General features: G+C 40.9%; 1 protein-coding gene across 2 annotated transcripts in view; it reads right to left on the bottom strand.

Annotated features, from left to right (window-relative positions):
- The window catches only part of fbn1 (fibrillin 1), a 76605-nt gene that overhangs the window by 27430 nt on the left and 30279 nt on the right, over window positions 1-18896 (bottom strand). For both annotated transcript variants that reach the window (XM_073464724.1, XM_073464725.1), the window contains 18 exons: window positions 18715-18834; window positions 17128-17265; window positions 16991-17041; window positions 16751-16876; window positions 16401-16628; window positions 16185-16310; window positions 14527-14655; window positions 12973-13098; window positions 10583-10708; window positions 10336-10458; window positions 8960-9085; window positions 8231-8356; window positions 4524-4646; window positions 3563-3685; window positions 3336-3461; window positions 1662-1784; window positions 1274-1396; window positions 1003-1170 (listed from right to left, as the gene is read on the bottom strand). In XM_073464724.1, coding sequence (XP_073320825.1) covers window positions 1003-1170; window positions 1274-1396; window positions 1662-1784; window positions 3336-3461; window positions 3563-3685; window positions 4524-4646; window positions 8231-8356; window positions 8960-9085; window positions 10336-10458; window positions 10583-10708; window positions 12973-13098; window positions 14527-14655; window positions 16185-16310; window positions 16401-16628; window positions 16751-16876; window positions 16991-17041; window positions 17128-17265; window positions 18715-18834 — 2331 coding nt within the window. The remainder of the gene's footprint in view (window positions 1-1002; window positions 1171-1273; window positions 1397-1661; window positions 1785-3335; window positions 3462-3562; window positions 3686-4523; window positions 4647-8230; window positions 8357-8959; window positions 9086-10335; window positions 10459-10582; window positions 10709-12972; window positions 13099-14526; window positions 14656-16184; window positions 16311-16400; window positions 16629-16750; window positions 16877-16990; window positions 17042-17127; window positions 17266-18714; window positions 18835-18896) is intronic.

The raw sequence follows: 18896 nt of genomic DNA, 5'->3' as shown, positions 1-18896 counted from the left end.
AAACAAAACAAAATTATTATTTTTATTATCAGAAAATTGCTGAATATCAGAGTTGATAATCATCCAGGCCGATAACCCGGTGACCCGGAGTTTACAGTATCTACATACATAAATGTATGTATTATGTACTTTTTACTTAATACACACTTTATGTTTTATTTTGCTAGAAAAATTACTTTTGATACTGCAGACTTGTACTCAAGTACTATATGTATGGGAGACTTTAACTTTTACCAAAGTAATATTTTAACACGGTATCTTTACTTTTACTCAAGTACGACTTTTGGGTGCTTTTTACCACATTGCTTGGTTGTTGTTTTTTAAGTGACTCTGCTGAATGACGCATCAGGAGTTCTGTAATCGAGCTGGATGGAAAAAGCTTCCTGAATGTTGCTGCATCTCTTTTCATGTCGTGGGTGATGATTTATTTCGTCACATTGCACTTGGAACTGAGAGATTTGAAAAGGTTGGTTCATTTCAAAATAAAACAACTAACTTTGGTTAACTTGAGGACCTTTTTAAGTAAGTAATGATAACATTAAAATACAACTGTGTCCCCAATCCTTATCACTTAACACTGAGAAAATCATGGGCACAGCCATACACAGTATGGTGAGCGCTGATAAACAAACCCTTGTGATATGAGGTGTGTGTCACTTGCATTTTATTGTCCTTAATTCGAGATTATTGGTGATGTTGTTGAAGCGTAAGTTGTTGTTAAATATCCATCTTAAACTGCAATGTGTTTTTGCTGTGGTTGCATTTGCCAGACAGTTGCAACAGACGAAGAATAAGGACAATAAACAAAACTAAAACATCAATACACAGTAAACACAGCACAAAATTTACTATGTGTTGACTCAGGTGGGCCATACATTTAGAATCAGCAATTGAGGTTCACTGTGGCCATCAGGAGGTGTATCATGTCATATTCAAAAGTCCTTTCCACAAAAATAAAAATGCATACTGACACAGAGTGTAAAAAACGATGGGCTGACTCACTTGAGTTGACGGAGGGGCATGATTCACATGGGTTTCCCCAGCCCTGGCCGAGGGAACAGCAGCAGGATGCTTTGGAAACACCAACTCCAATCTCATTGGAGCAGTCCAAGCTCTCTGACGCATCTCCCCGGAAACGAACATCAAGGTAGCAGCTTCCAGAGCGAGTGTCTGCATTCACACACACACGGTTCAGGTATACAGGTGTGTCCTGCCTTTGCTTCAGAATTTGTTCTATGATTAGCATATATCATGAGCACTTGTTGATTCTCACCTACACAGCCCACCCGGGTGGGGTTGAGCTCAAAGTCGGCAGGGCAGTTACAGTGGTAGCTTCCAGGGATGTTGACACACATCCCATTAATGCAGATGGTTGGGTCTGCACATTCATTGACATCTGAGACAGAAAGACAAAGCAACAGTCTATAAGATGTCTTCACCTCTATAGAGCTATATGAGTTTTTCATTTTTTGTTAATTAGTCATTAATTGCCACAACAGGAGACAAACAGTGACTTCTCCTCTGTGAAGATGAGAGCTGTTCATCTCTTCACTGCTGTTGCTCCACTCTTTTTACACCCTTTCAAGTTTCCTTAGCTCACTGGGGCATAAAGAGAGCATCACTGGGGCTGGCAGCTGGACCGGTGTGTCGACTAGTCTTACCTGTGCAGTTGCCTCCACTCCTGTCCAGTTCATAACCAAGGTTACATTCGCATCTAAAAAGTCCCGGGATATTCTGGCAGCGTCCATTGACACAGATGTCAGCAAAGGTACATTCGTCTATGTCTGTAGAAGAGACAGAGGGAGAGAGGTAGAATGATAAAGAGGGGGAGAGAAGGGAGAGGGAGAGAGGCCCAGCTGTGAGGGATTAGTGGATCATGGGATCATGGTGGAAAATTGGCAGCCAGCAATAGGAAGTGAAGGCCGCTCACCTCTGCTAAAGAATGACAGTTCTGGGGCAAAAAATGCCCAGACAGATCCAGACAGACACACACATACACTAAGAGAGCAGCAGCCAAGGTTATGAAATTGTGCTCTTCCACATCATTAGACTCTGCGCAAGTCATTACTGTCCAGTCCTGCCTGAGTTGATACAGGGAGGACTGGACAGGTTATTTCAGGATGTTTGACACATCAGCAAAATGAGGTCAGTCTGCTCATTCAATTGAATCCAGCAATGTCTTATCACTAAAAGCATGAGTCACATTCGTCTGCTACCAGTCGTACATGTGTTCAGACGTCGACTCTACAGTAGCTCAGCTAAGGATTTCATACAAGATCCCTTGGTTACAATTTTCAATCTTACATCACCTTTAAATTGTATTCTACCAATGTAAATTGTACATCCCAATCAAAATGTCTCTAAAAAGATCTAATGTCTACCTAGATAAGACAAACCTGGATAGCATGTACACATATCCTCCAGGTTATGAATGCAGGTGCATGCAGCTTTGTCTCAAACAAGAATTAGAGTAAAATAAAAGACAGTTTCCAGAGCAGTGTATGTCATTTCAGTCAGTGGGATGTCGGGCACTAGCCCAAGATGACTTCAATGACTCTTTGCACTTAAGGCAAGCAATAATGGGTGAAAATAAGCATTCCTTCCACTTAGTCCATCGTTTTTCTGCATCAGAAAAGCTAAGACCTTTTTCACTTTGTCATTAGCCAGATAAGATGATGTTCAATTAACTGTAGACATCATTAAAATCTGTGCCCACTCAACCTTGTTTCTGAGTTTTAAGAAAGCTAGCTGGCTAACGATTGTAAGACAACGTTAGCTACATTGGTATCTAACGTTAGCTATTTTCTCATGTTACTTTTGTTTTCAATAATGGACTGTGATATGAGTCAAAATAGCTGGAAAAACTAAAAGCTAAATACTAATATTTACAAGAGAAATTGTATTGGCGGCTAATACTTTAGCTAACCAGCATAAACAAACAGCTTTGACTCACCTACTTTTGTGAAACTCCTTTTTTTAAGTTACTTTTTAATAAGACAGGTTTTTTTGACTACTATTTGTCACAACCAAATGTGATGTTGAAATGCAAAAAACACAAAATCTCTAACTACTAAGTTGTTGTCAGTCCCTTAGCTATGGCCTCACAGCTCAAAGCACTTAGATGCTACTTCCCATTTCCAAAATACTATCTCATAAGTTCCACTTGAAGGCAGCATCTGTTTGGAGCGGTTGTTTCTCCAAACAGGAAAACAAACAACCTTTCACGAGAGTAACACCAGACCTTTTTGAATCACTCAGCATAATTTAGGGTGGGGGCACCAATTCAGAGATCTGGAACCACGATAGTCGGGACTGGCAGTGTTGTATTGCCTTACCCTCGCAGGCCTTGCCGTCAGGAGTGGGGATGAAGCCCATGTCACATTCACAGCGGAAGCCTCCGGGCAGGTTCAGGCAGTGGCCACTCTCACACAGGTTGCCGTTCTCTGCACATTCATCGCTGTCTGTAATGTTGATCACACACAGTCTGTAAACATTAAAATGCATTTGTGTATCTTTTAAAAAGCAGAACTGTTGTGCAGGATATGGGTTTTGTGTGTGTGACCTGAGCAGTAGAATCCATCTCCAGAGAATCCCTCCTTGCACGCACAGCGATATGAGCCCATGGTGTTGTGACAGTCCGCATTGTTGCTGCACATGTGTGTCCCATTGGAGCACTCATCCAGGTCTGAAGCACAACAGAGTGCAAAAGTAATCACATGCATGCAGAAAATAAGGCTAGTAATTTTCAATATTTTTCTTATTGTTAAAGGTGCACTATGCAGTATTTGTTTCCAACACCTTGGGTTGGTGGTTTGCCAACTCAGAGTGGGACTCAACAAATAATCGATCTTAAGACAAAATAAGACAAAACAGGCAGAGGGCAGGGTCTCTGCAGAATGCAGCAACGCACTTCTGGTGGGTCATAACTGACAATTGAGAGGAATTATTTTTGTATGAGTCTATACATTGTTTTTTTGGAAAATCCTGCATAATATACGTTAAAAAAACCCATGAAAGGACAGAAAACAAATGCATTAAGGGCCGTCCACACAAAGAACGGTCACTTTATCCATCCACCAAACCTACAGAAAACCTACAGAAGGATATGTTTCATCAGAAATCAGATCAGAGCGGTTGGATAATCCAACACTTTGTTCTGAGAGTTTAACTCTATTCATTTTTTTGTATGAGTCAACATCAATTAAACCTGGCGATGATTAAAGACTAGATCAGTGAAGACAAAACGAACTTCAGAGAACCACTATGGAACTATGCCTCAGGTAAAATGACGTTTTTTTGCTGCCTAATATAAGTTTACTATGTTGAATAAATGGCCAAGACTGAGTTTTTAGAATAGACTATCTATGAAGTGTTTCCAGAATGCCATCAGTTAGAGTAGCTTGTATAAATGGGGTCATCATAGTTTGCAGATGATACTGTATAAACTACAGATTATGTCGACTATTTCAATGGACCCATTGAGTGGCGGCACTCTCCTGTGCGTCTGAGGTCATCAGCCTTACCTGTGCATTTGAGGCCGTTGCCGATCCACCCTGGAGCACAGTTGCATTTGAAGCTGCCGGCCGTGTTGGTGCAGGTGGCGTGTCTGTCACAGTTATGAGCTCCGATCTCACACTCATTGATATCTGGCAAAGAGGAAAACAAAGAGGACGCCATGTAAATAAAGAAAAATAGACGCTGCTCTGATGGTCTAATGATTTGGGTCTGCATTCTCATTCCAGTGGGGTTCTTGGCATTGTGGACCGAGTTGATGCTTGGTTTGAATTGTATAAAGACAGCAGCAGGAGACGACAGAACTAAGTCTTTCTGGGTCACTGTCTTGATCCATCTTGGGCTGTATTTCAGAGCAGAAGGCAAAGAGACATTCTCATGATCTCTGATACTAATAGCCTTCCTGCAGAGGTTTAATGAGCAGCCCCAGTCTCTGGATTTTCATTGTGCAAATCTGTCCAGGGAGCTATAAAAAAAAGACTGAGAGGGAGAATGATATCCTAATGCTGAGGCCTTGTTCTGTCTGCTCTGTCTGAACGAGTATTTCTGAGGTTATTTTAGGCAAAGATTTCCCTCTTCACCCACAGACCCACAGACGCTGCACCTCTCATGTGAGGCTTTTGTAACAGCCCTCGTTTTAATGCTCATGTTTGGTTTTCTCACCACCCCAGATGTCAGGTTCGGAAATTTAATCTTTCCCAAATATAATTTCTATAAAAATGTGGTAATGTGCCAACTCTTCAAATAAACATTCCTTCACGGCAAAACCATTATAATTACATCTGAACACTGCCAATGGATGAAATATCGAGGTACTTAGTAGATACCATGTGGTTGTAAAAATACCTCTGTATATGGGCTAACCTATTGTATGTGGTCCTAGATTCTAATAAATGAACAATAACAATTAATGAGAATAATTAAATTTGCTATTATAAAAATCTGCCCTACCAATAAAGCTGTTTACATCCTGTAGGGTGTAACCGATGAGGATCTCCATGACGCAGCTGCTTCGTGGTGACATACTGCGAACGTGACTCAGGCGGTTCTGACATTATCAACAACATGGCACCATGGAAAAAGCCTGTATGGGCCTACAAAAATGATGAATGCTAATCTGAGCCAAAACAACTCAGTGTAACTCTGACCAACACAATACCTGGCCTTGAGCCTGACGACTGAGTGTTTCAGCTTTGATAGCTGGCTTTGTATGTGTGTTTGCATGTGTGTGTGTGTCCTCAACATCAAGGGAAGCCATGTCATGAACTCGATCAAGATGTTAGGACTTATCAGCCAATGAGACACACTCCTGTCTGTGTGTGTCTGTCTTTGTGAGGGTAGTAATTCAAAACACTGTCAATTAGAGATTAGTGCTGCTGGTTTATAGTCTTCCTGAGGAGAGGGTACGGTATATTTACACATTTGATGACGGGGTTAATATGAGGGCTGAGAGCAAATGAATCTCTCTGGATTACAGACAGAATTAAAGATAATTTCCCACAATCCTTTGATGACAGAGCGAGCACAACAAACATATCATCCATCAACACTGTGGAAATATAAAACGCAAACAGGGGTTGTTGCATGCAAGAAGCGTGTCAGCGGTCACAGCTGGTGTCAAAGAAGAGGCTTGATTTAACTCGAGCTAATGTTTGACAGATGAAGGGCGAAAAAGGATACAAAGGGATCGCAGAGGATTACACATCTGCCTACCTGACTGCGTAGCTGTCTCACAGTTTGTATGCCTGCCTCGCTATATCTCTAAATGTCTGCAAATGTTAAGTGAGTCAACAGTAATGACAGAAACTGGTACAGAACACCTTGACTTTGCTAACATTAGCTATGACACAACACAAGCTGGTGGTCCCACCAGACCAAGCAGAACCAGTTAAAATGAGATGATGTGACTAAATGCTAAGTGTCAATACTGTAAGATCATGTTATATAGAAATAAATACAGGCTCGACTTACTTACAGAAGCACAAGTGGGGAAGACTCAGTAATGTCAGGTAGGCTACACTACATCCACCTAAAGTTTGCTAGCAATAGCTAATAGCCACCACGAGCTAATGGTCATACAGACTGAGCAGCTAAAGTCGGACTATTGGCCACAAATATCAATGACGGGATAATGTTAAACATGTAAAATGTGGCCATAAGCTAAGTGTCAATACTTAAGGGATGATGGCTATAATTAGCTAACATTAGCTGCCATAAGCTACCGGCCATACTAGACCAAGTAAGACTGTGGAAGTGAAACCCCTGAATCCACTGGACTGACCGAGGGTGTGTTGTATTGCTTATTCATTGTATTCATTTTTAAGAGGAAGATTGTGTTATTTCTTGTTTTTATAGTTACCGTCTTTATCTCAAATTCTTTGACTATTTTTTCACTTAGCTTAAAGATGATAAAGTCAACACTAAATCCTCCTCCCTGATCCTCTCTTTAAAGCTGAGACTCTCCCAGCCTTGTAAAGTCCACCAGTACATCTCCACCCAGTCCGAACTTTCCAACACACACGCAAAGACACAAGAGCGTTAAAATGTACATAAAAATACTTACACTCTGCCCCTGAGTTGTTGTGGAATAAAAAAAAGGGGAAATAATTCTAGTGGGAGCTTCATCAACAGCTGGATCAGATCTGGGCTTGAGAGCACCACTATCTCATTAACACACACACGCAAGAAGATTTAGTCCACGCATACCAATGTGGTCGCATCAGGCAATTCAACAATGACAACCAATTTCTTATGCATTTTTCGTATGAATATATCGGAAAGGGATCCGATCCAAAAAGAGTAGCGGGTTTTGTTCTCTTGTCCATAACAAGACATCCTGCCTGCCTGCCTGAGAGGAATTAGTGTCTTGATTCTTTGGTATTCTGGGGCTGAAATTCCAAGCCTGTGAATCAGACCCGGCTGCTTTACTGCAACTCCAGCTTTCTCAAAACAAGGAAAATGGACATTTTAATTGGATTAGAATGAGCAGGAGTGTGTATGAGTAAGTTAGTGAGCTTGACTCATACTTCAGACAGACCTGTTTATTTGCGTCTGAAGAGAGACGTGCTGCTGCTGACTGTGTGTCTGATTCATTTCGATCACTGATATGAGGTCAGATAAGAACACTGGCCAAACTCAATCCCAAACTTTTAAGTGGGCATATAAATCAGACTTAACTGTGGCTGGACAAGGAGTGAGTCTAAACTTGCAAAAAAAAAAGAGTCTACCGGCCGGATGGGCTTTGTATTTATGTGTTCTGGAGCTGTTTCAGGTGATTACGTGCTGCAGAACCAGTCCAACCATCACGTAATGTTTAACTGACCTTAATGAAAGAGCAACAAAGGGATAAACAAAGGTGCAATGTGATGCATGCATCTGACAGGAGATAGTGATCTCACTGCTCCTGCTGCTGTTGCTGTTCGTGCATGTGAGTGTGTGTTTGTAAGCGTGTTTCTCATCAAGTCAGACAGGAGCTCTTGAATGAGGGTGAGTAATGTCAGAGCTGCTCCTGGTTAGCCAACACAGCCTCTCATTTCTCACCTCTTCCCTTCGACTTGCTTTCACTCCTAACCCGTTCACACACACGTGTCTCCTTCAGCACTTAATCAGCAGTAGCCTGTGACTGACTCACCGTCCTTTCACTCCCGTCCACGTTCCTGCACTGACAGCACATTTTGTTGTGGGCAGGCTCGCTCACGTGTGTGTTTGTTTCGCTCACCTGTGCAGCCTGTGGTTCCCTTGCGTACAGAGTATCCCAGGTCACAGTGACAGATGAAGGATCCCTTGGTGTTCTCACAGTTCCCGCTCAGACAGATGTTTGGGTTCAGCTCACACTCATCCACATCTAGACGTGGAGGGAAAAAAGGGTGAAACAGTGAAAGAGCAAGAATGTTAATTTGCTAAACACAACCACAATAAATGAAAAGTTTATGACGATAAATAAAACTCAATCAGCTGCTGTTGATTCTGCCTGCCAAGCAGGTTTTAATACGCTGTGATATATGCAAGTAAGTCACAGAAGAATGACATCATGAGCTATATTAAGGCTTTAAAATGTGTTTACTTTTAATAAATACAGCAGTAACAGAGTATGTGTTCGTGCCGACGCATTTAGAAGTCCGTACATCACTGATGTCAGGTTTTTGTTTTCTCACTCAGTGGAACCAGACGTCTAAATGTCACGCATTCCTCCCTGCTCAACCCAACTACCACAATGTTCACTGTCTTATAAATCAACAACAACAACATCGCCCTCTGTTCTCTCTCACACAGACTCATAGATCTGAGTCATTAAGTCTGATTCTCATGACTCACATGTTGGATGAGCCTAGAGTTGATCGTTACGTTGTTTTTAGTAAATCTCTGAGAACTGGGTCTAATTAGTGCAGAGCTGCAGAGGGTGTAGCTGCAGTGTTTTTATTATGAGCATAAAAAGTGAATCCATTACCCAGACAGGTCTTCATATCTTCAGACGACATGAAACCGTCAAAGCACAGGCACTGGTACGTCCCCGGGGTGTTGGTACACTGGCCTCCGTCGCAGATATCTGGGCTTTCCTCACACTCGTCAATATCTGAGGATTGAAAACAGATAGGCAAATTAAAAAACGAAATGGGAGCAGACAAATTGGAGAGAACACATCGAGACGCTTCTGGGGCATATTTATCTCTCCTATACAAGGCAGAATACAGAGCAAAACAAAAGTATCTGGTGTACATTTACTTCTTCACTCATAAATCAACGAGGTCAATTGAGGACAGAGTTTATTATGCTATTATTATGCTGAGAAATGATGATGGAGTAATTTTCAGCTCTTCTTTTGCATAAATTACACTGAAATTACCCTCGTTCAGCCTTGATCTCTGTCTGCGTATCTGTGTTTGGTAACCAAAGGAATATAGGTCACCAGAGTCAACATGACAGTGGGCTTGACAACACATGAAGCCTACAGTCATGGAAAAAACTAAATGCCCTCAACAAGAGAAGAGCCAGAAAACTTTACCAGATAAATAAATAAGCACCATCATTATTTGGTAACATCATGAAGCCAGTAACACATTAAGTCTTTAAATTGAGTCTTTTTCTCAACAGCCCAGTGTTTGCTTTCTTTGAACACATTTTCTCTATAAGCCAGGTTTCCTGATCTTCATCTTCGTTCCTGCTTTTAAAGGGACAACTCACCCCAAAATCTCACCTGTAGAGCTAGTAGAGCGAGTTTCGGAGGTATTGACCATAGAGATGTCTGCCTTCTCTTGAATATAATCGACCTGGCACTCAAAATCGTGATCTGGTTGCTCAGATTAATCCACAGACTTTGTTGGGGGCAGTTTCATTTAGGAACTATTTTCTTTCTACAGAAAGAAAGAAATGAGCATCCACTCATTGGCAACTAGCACGAAGCTAACTAAGCTGATTTCTGGAAAGAGACATTGCATTTTTTTTGCCGCTTTGAGCACCTGAAGCCATCTAGCTCTATTATATTGGAGAGAAGGCAGACATCTCCACAGCCAATATCTCTTATCTAGATCAATAGATAGCACTACAGGAAAGAGAGAAAATATTTTTGATTTTGTGGTGAACTGTCCCTTTAAATGAGGTTTCTCTAAAAGCAACATCTGAATAGATTCTGTACTACAATTTTTTTTTAAATCTATATGAAATGCTATGACCAGCAAATAACTGAAAGGCAGTTCTCTTTAGTAACAAGTGCAGCAAAAGATTTTTAAAAAGAAATAGTACTGCCTACTGAGTAACACATAATGAGAGACACAGGATAAGAGATGTATTAACACAGACAGGGAGACAGAATATAAAGCTTCTTACCGGTGCAGCTTCTCAGATCAGGCATCAGGGCGTATCCACTGTGGCAGCTGCACTCATAGCTTCCCTCTGAGTTGGTGCAGAAAGTCTCACAGCCACCGTTCTCGATGGTACACTCGTCGATGTCTAAGAGGCAGAAAAACACGCTGCTCAGTGCCCAAATACTGCTGCCACTTAACCTTCAGGTCGCTTCAATAGAAACAAAAAGAATATGTCTGAATGGAAACAGTGTGACGTGTTCAATCCTCACCGACACACTCGAGTCTGTTCTCTGTGGATTTGTATCCCGTGTCACAGGTACACTGGTAGCGGCCGATCATGTTGACACATTGGCCGTTCCTGCACAGCCTGTCGCTCAAATCACATTCATTGATGTCTGTGAAAGAGAAAGCAATGATCAGCCTCTAAACCACAACATTAATAAAAAAAAGAAAAAGAAAATGTAAAGCTGAAGTAAATGGAATAAGTCACATGATGTTAAATGTCAATCACTTGTGCTTCAAAGTGCCATTGAGCAGGGTGACACTAATTAATGTATTTTCATTATAACTTAAGCTGTTCATTATTTTTCTTAGCTTATTGATTAGCCATTTGGTCAATAAAATAAAATGAAAAAAAGTTTAAAAATGCCCATCACAATTTCACAAAAGTGACATACTCAAACTCCTTGTTTTGTCTGACCAACAGTCCAAAACTGAATGATTTTCAGTTTAACATTACAGAAAAATGACCAAGAAAAAAAAAACCAACCAGCAACTATTAACATTTGAGAAATTAAAACAAGTCATTTTTGGCATTTTTGTTCTAATGACTAATTGTTGAAGCTCCACAGCCAAACTTAACTGCACAATTAGAGCTCTAACAGACCATTAATCACTGTTAGAAACTGAAAACTGACAGATGTTTCATGATGGATTCAAGGCCTACTGGTGATAAAAGGACATTTTTCAGTGATGAATCTGACACCACTAAACACACTTGAACATACCCATCTGTATGATATTTCGCTATACGACTAAAGTTTATTATCGTTTTAGCACGTGAACGTGTTACTTCACCAGAGATAATGAAGGGAAGAGCTCAGAGGGGACGAGGTGGGCAGCTTTCAGTTCTGCTTTCATTGTTTTTATTACTTTGGGTGGTTAAAAAGAAAATAAATAAGCTTAAGGGGCAGCAAATGAGCATTAGGTCATGGACTAAAACCTTCACACTGTGCATGAGGTCATCACAATTACACCCAGTGAATAATGCACAATCAGCTCAATGCTTTTAACAACACATGGGACTAAGACTAATGAAAGCAGCGGAGAAGTTGGCCTCTTCTCTTGTTCTTGGAGAAAGAATGCACTGTTGCTACTTGAGCCAATATATTTCAGCATAAAGGGCATTTACAGAATGAGCAACAAAACAGCCTGTATACAATACACTGAGTCTATGTCATTTATCCAATGAGAACTAGGCACATAACAACCTCTAAAGGAGGCAGCATCCAGAAAACAGAAATTTCAGAATCAAAGCACTCGACAAAATGTTACGCAAGCAGCAAAAACAAACAAAAACAGCTTCTTCGTTTTCTGTTATTTTCTTTTTTGGAGTGCCTGGATTGCCTTTGGAGTCACCCTTTTCTTCCGTTTACCAAGAGCACCCGACACAGTTTTTGCCTACATTGTGGTAAATAGAGCGACCACTCTTATCTTTTTTTACTGTACAAATGGTCACAAGATTCAACCCCATTTTCAAAACAGTTGGGACGCTGTGTAAAACGTAAATTAAAACTGTGTCAGACAACCAACAACAGTTTAACAAAGTGTTCCTGAGCCCATGTAGTAACATCCTTTATATAATCATGTCTTTCACAAAGTGATGAACCCTCGCCCCGACCTTTGCTTGTGAACGACTGAGCCTGATGCTCCTTTCATACCCAATCATGATACTATCACCTGTTATCAGTGAACCTGTTTAGCTGTGGAATGATCCAAACAGGTGTTTTTGGATCAATCCACAACCTCCCCAGTTTTTTGTTTCTCCTGTACCAACTTGTTTGAAACATGTTGCTGGCATCACATTTTGAATAATCATATATTTACAAAAACAAATGAAGTTGATGAGGTTAACATTAGATATATTGTCTTTGTACTGTTCACATTCTGTTGTGTCTATGTTTCACACAGCCTCCCAGCTTTTCTGAAATCATGCTTTACATTTTAAAGCACAAAAATGTAAAAACTCTTTTGCTACATAACTGCAAAAACTCTCTAATACTAAAAATCCTCTTTCATTTCCCTAGGATTTTCTCTCCAAGTGGACCCTTCTTAGTGCACACATGTCAACAATCACACTCGTCTAAAGTTCATATCAGCTCATCTATCTATCAAAGAACATTTATCCCACATATACACAGACCTGACTCGCTCGCTCCCACAGAGCCCCAGTGAGCCCACACACAGAGGCAGATGGAGGGGGACGACCCTCCCCTGTCCTTCAAACCGCCGCTCTGTGACAGCATCTCCTATTACTTTACTTACTTTCACTCTTTTTGTCTTTCTATCATCTCTCAGGAGTAGAAACTACATTCTGACAGATTTGTCAAAAAAAAAAGGAGGAAAGCAAAAAGAAAGAAAAAGTGAGCTCATCACTCACCTAAACAGGCCGACCCATCGGGTGCGATCTCGTGTCCGTCGGGGCAAACGCACTGGAAACTGCCCTCATTGTTGACACATTCACCTCCGCGGCAGAGCAGAGGGTTCCTCTCACACTCATCGATGTCTGTTGGAGGAAGAACACACACATGTACATTACACATAGAGATATTTAGTGTTAGGGTTCAGTCTCCAAAATAAACATTTGCCAATATGAGAGGCCGATAAAATGAAGCTTTATTTATGTGCACAGAACACAAACTATTATCTAAGTAGTTTTCTTATTTTGCCCATTGAATGTATACATTTTTAAAAGCATTGTACAGTTTATGATCATGAATTAAAGTAGGGACAACTACTCCAGGAGAGACTTGACGCTTTCTGCAATTAAGAGAAAAAAAACCCAAATATCGGTATTGACATCAGCCAAAATGAGTTGGAAAATATCAGCATATCATATTAAAGGAAAAATCCAGCGCCACATGTCCCTAGTTTATATCCACATTTATATATCTGTGTAAGGAAAGAATACAAGCTGCAGCTCCATGGCTGGTAGTGATGTAAAGCATAAAGATTGACGGTAACAAAAATGAAAATCTAAAAGAAAAAAGTGTTTTTACTTGTTATTTATTTTTGTTAGCCTGCTAGCCCAGTCAGTACAGCCTATGATTGCATGTGGGCAGGGTTGCAATCATTTCCATTTCCAGCCCCAGCTGCATTTTTTGCCACAGCGTGCAAGTTAATTTTGTCTCGCCAATTTTGGTCTAATGGCGGCTTTAAGCCAACAAAAGTATTGAGACTCCATTTTCTGTGTACGATTTTCCCAAGAATAAAAAAAAAGGAATCAAACGGCGTCAAAGGCAGACCAGAACAGAAATAGAGCATTAAGTATTTTCACAGATGGGAGAACATTAGGACTCGTAGCTGCATATAAAAATCATTTTGCTGGGCAGCTGATTGCGTGTTGCTCACATGCGGGTCAAGTATGTAATAAAGAACAATTATCTTTAAGACTTTGTGGGGCAGTTTTGCGAAGTGATTGTGACAACAGTTGGGCAGAAAACTCTAGACTCTTTCAACACCCCACGGGGGTTTAAATAAAGTCAGTTAAACTCTCCTTCCCTCTAACAAATACACATATATGCACACAAATGCACACAGCCTGGAAATTTCACATTACATCAGCCGTCTAAACAGAGAGGTCCAAGTCTGGCATGTTAGCCTAAGCACCTCATCCAGAGCTTATGGCCCAAGAGGGAGTGTGGCGGAGATGGCTGGGTTGTGATTGGGACTGGGGTTGTGTGGCAGGCCTCCTCTATACTTCATAGGTTGGCAAAGCTCTCTGCTCTCAGATGCTACCACTATAACAGGGTGTGCAAGAGAGTTGTTACAGAGATCAAGTTTCTCACTCGTGTCCACGCAGACTAAACGAGTTCATATGAAAGAGTGCTGTCTCTGCATGTAACTGTGCAAAGTCATCTCAAGCTGAAGAGGTGATTCAATGTATGTATTTGTAGAGTCTGCAGGTGTCGCTGTGCGAGGATTCGTCACTCACCCATGCAGTTCTTCATCATCATGAAGCCGCTCTCGTAACCTTCGAAGCACTCGCATTCAAAATCTCCTGGCGTGTTGATACACCTGCCCTGTCCACACAGGTCTGGAGAGATGCGGCACTCATCGATGTCTAAAGGAAAGGAATGCAACAGAATTCTCCTTTAAACTGCACTTACATTCACACATGAAGGAAAGAAAATCATTTTGAGAACTATCTGTATTTATCATAACTATAATATAGAGAGGTATCAGTCTAAAACACATAGTAAAACATTTGTTTTTGTCAAGATTTTCAATTCAATAACAGTGATTCAACACTGGAGTTATACACTGATAAGATCAGGAGTAAAAAGCACTGATGCCAACTAATGCAATATAAGTGCAAGGCAAACAAAGAATAAAAGCACAAAATATTTAACAAGAGGTTACTCCATGAAAGAAAGACCATAAAATAAGATTAAGAGGTGAATTTAAGGATGATTTAGGCAGCCTTGGCCCTTCTTCCAAAGTCTGAAGCTGAAGGCCTGATCCCTTTTTGAATTTAATCCACATTTTGAAGTACTTAACACAAAGACTTTGGGCTAAGATCTAACTCATGCAGGGTTAAAAGGTTCCTGATATCATTTACTTAAGTAAGAGCCTATAAATCATTGCAGAAAAAAACCATAGCACTGGCATTCAAACCTAGAATGATGTGTGCACATTTGAACAAAGCAGTAATGTAGCTAACCAGACAACAGGGACCAGCTCCAACAGGTCCAGAGCAGCCAGACTGCCATTAGACTGAATGAGCTGAATGTAGGCACCGGCTTCACACCACTTTACTGTAATTAGTGTTGGCACAGGGATTCAGAATAGGGGACTGATGAAGAACGGTTCAATTGAGATATTGTCATAGCTGATGTTGAGCAAACATTGCAGCCAAAAAGAGCAGCTACACGTAAATCAGCGCTTACATTAATGCCAATATGTAAACAGCTGATTCCTGAAGATCTTCTAATTAAAAATCAATCTTTGTAGTCATTGAAAGGTGCAATATGTTAGAATCTTTTTGAAACATTCAAAAATTAACTACAACTATCAATGTGAAGAAATAACAGTTTTGACAAAATTGCATGTGTATTGTGTTGCATAGATATCTACTGAAGTTAACATGCTAACCAGCTAGCCCTGGCCCATCTCGGCCTAAAGCTCCTGTGCTTGTGGTGTAAACCAAGCTTAAACTCTGTACACTAGCTACACGGCTAACTGAGCTAACTAGCTAATGGCAATCAGAAAATAGTGAAATATGTCCATCACAATTTTCCAGAGCCACAAGCGGCATCTTTCAACTGAACAAAAAATGTCTGAAAGCCATAATATTAAGTTTTTAATGATCTAAAAGACAGCAAATCCTCAAATTTGACAAAACTGGAAAATCTGCAGACCAGATTTTATTTTTGCTAATATTATATGGTAAGGACAAGATCCGAATTGAACATAGTTGTCACTGGTTTTGTTTATATTTTGTCATAAATCTCAAAATTAGGCATTTCAGACAAACATTAATGGATGATGTATGAAAACAGTAAGTTTAAAAGTTTAGAAAGAGAAAAAACGAGAAGCTAGACCAGCAGGTGTTTCACATTTCACACAATTGATTGTTTCAGTGTTACTCACCAGTGCAGTTTCTCTCATCAGAGTCCAGAGCGTAGCCGTTATCACAGCGACAACGGAAGCTGCCGATGGTGTTTCTACACCTTCCATTTGAGCACAGGGTGTTTATCATCCTGCATTCATTTATATCTACGGTAAAGAGCAGAGGGACAAAGACAGGTGAGGGACCATCAATGAAACAACACATGCAGTCTATGCAGTCTGTGGACGGTACAGTACCTTTGAGGAAGGGTCTGCCGTTGATGAAGTCACCCCTGTGCGAGAAGCCGGGACCACGGGGACAGAGCTGGGCATAGTCTGGAGTGCCCTTTTCTGGACATTCGTCACATTCAGGGCCCCAGGCGACACCCACTGAGCAGCAGCAGGCGTCCACACGGTGCTTTCCTGAGATGGGAGCCCCACAGCGCTCGTCCTCATGGGTGAGGTAACACTGCTCCGTACGCAGGTCTGGAAGTCACCAACACAGAAGAATATGAAGTGGTATGAATTATAGATTTAATGCAAGAGCTTATCAGGCAGAAAAAAACATGAAGTTGACATCAGTACCACCACACATACACAGTACCCACCAATGCACGTCCTGCCACTGACGTCAACAGTCATTCCTGGAGGGCACTGGCAGAAAAAGGAGCCCGGCGTGTTGATGCATTTGCCATTGATACACACTCCGGGAAACACTTGACATTCATCCACATCTGACAGTCGGTAGAGGAAATAACAACATCAACAACAGGTCCAGAGTTTCATATTATTCTAATAAAATGAAAATTTGAATTTGTGGGTCTATGTGGCATCAGACTGAGCCTCACCTTCACAGTTATTTCCTTTGACTCTAGCAAAGCCTTTACCACAGATTGGATCTGAAAAAGGAGAATGCAACATCAGTCACAGCAGTTGTATAAATCGGAATGTGGCTAACTAAAATGGTACATAAAGATCATCCCACCTTTTTCACATTTGGCACAGGGGCTGTTCCAGGCCTCTCCCAGTGTGGCGCAGCAGTGGGACTTCAGTGTCGCCCCGTTGATGTTGACCTCACAGCGATTATTGACTATCTTCAGCCAGCAGGTGCTCTTAGTAGTCTCTGTGTTTGAGACAAGCCTTATAGTTACTTAACATTCAGTTAAGTGAAAAAGATGTGAGTCAACGTGTTCTTTGATGCCAAATATGCATTTAATGAGAGAATCTTACATTCAAAGGCTCTATATTATGATGCTCATGTTCAGGTTAATACTTTTATTTTGGGTGTTGACTAGAAAATGTTTACATGCTTTAACCTGCAAAAATATTCTCATAATTCTCATACTGTCCATTGCTGCAGCACCCCTATTCACCCTCTGTCTGGATGCTCTGTTTTAGCCCAGTCTGCTCTGATTGGTCAGCTCTCACAGGCCTGAGCAGGTGTCAGTGCCAGTGTTTTTGCAACCACAGCCATGCTGGAGGCGTGGCTGAGGGCATTGACTGTATAGTTGTAACATCACAACCTTACGGAAGTTATGATGGCTCGTTTAAAGGCACAGTTTCTGAATACAGGCTCTCCATGGACTGAGCGTTTTGATACTTTAACAATATTTAAATAGCACCTAGTCCTGCTGAAATCTGACTTTCTACAATATGGGATCTTTAATTAATCTTCATAGCTGCTCTAAAGTAAAAAAGAGTGCTGATTGGTTTAGGAGAAGTCTATTTCCCATAGACAAGAAAACTGTATCCTTCATTTCAAAGGGTTCCAAGTTTGGTCATTTTGCCGTAATAAGGTGGGGACAGTTCTGGTACAGCTATTAGAACAATTCTTTCTCACATTGTTTAATGTAGTTCAACTGCAGCAAGTCTAAACTGGAGGTTAAACAGCTTTTTTGCGTTAAAAACATGCATCGTTTTTTAACCGCATTGAACTATTTTTAATTCTTGATACTATTAAATATGATTGGATTGAATGAGGTTTTGAGGTTTTGTTTCATACATTTTTTAAACTATTACCTCCACCAAGGAGGTTATGTGTTCACCTGTGTCCATTTGTGTATTTGTTGATTGGTTGGTTTGTCAGCTAGATTACACAAAAACTACTGAACGGATTTCCATGAAACTTGGATGGAGGATGGGTCTCGGCCCAGAATAGATCCCATTAACTTGTAATGCAAATCCGGATAATGTAACAGATCCAGGAATTTTTCTCTCACTTTCTCTAACACTGCAAGATAGGGTGTTTTTTTTTACATTTTCATTAATTTCTCAGGATATAATGTATGGATCTTGATGAAAAAAGCATATTTATGTGGCTGGTAGCTACGAGTGAGTACAATATGATGTGGATCCTAGACGTGGTGAGCTTAAATTATGATTGAGTTATGGGGGGGTTTAAAATTTAGAGTGATACAGGGCTGTCGCGTTTGATCCTTGATCAGGCTTGATTGAATTAAAGGGGACTGCTGGGCCTTGGCGGAGGTATGCGCTTAAGTTTTAGCCATTCTAGTTTCTACATTGAATAATTTTGCCAATTAAATCAAATCCAAACAACACGGTGCTCACTTACCTATACACTCCAGCCCAGAGGTGTCCACTGAACTGCCCGATGAACACAAACACACAAAGGACCCTAGGCTGTTCCGACACTCTCCATTAATACAGGGGCTGGACTTACACTCATCCACATCTGTGGGAGACAAAAACAAACACCACGTTTTCCATCTCGTATCAATCTGATATAACAGATGG

This window comes from Pagrus major, chromosome 4 (genome assembly GCF_040436345.1).
Source record: "Pagrus major chromosome 4, Pma_NU_1.0".
In the NCBI taxonomy this organism is placed as follows: domain Eukaryota; kingdom Metazoa; phylum Chordata; class Actinopteri; order Spariformes; family Sparidae; genus Pagrus; species Pagrus major.
This window is presented reverse-complemented; position numbering and strand designations above follow the sequence as displayed.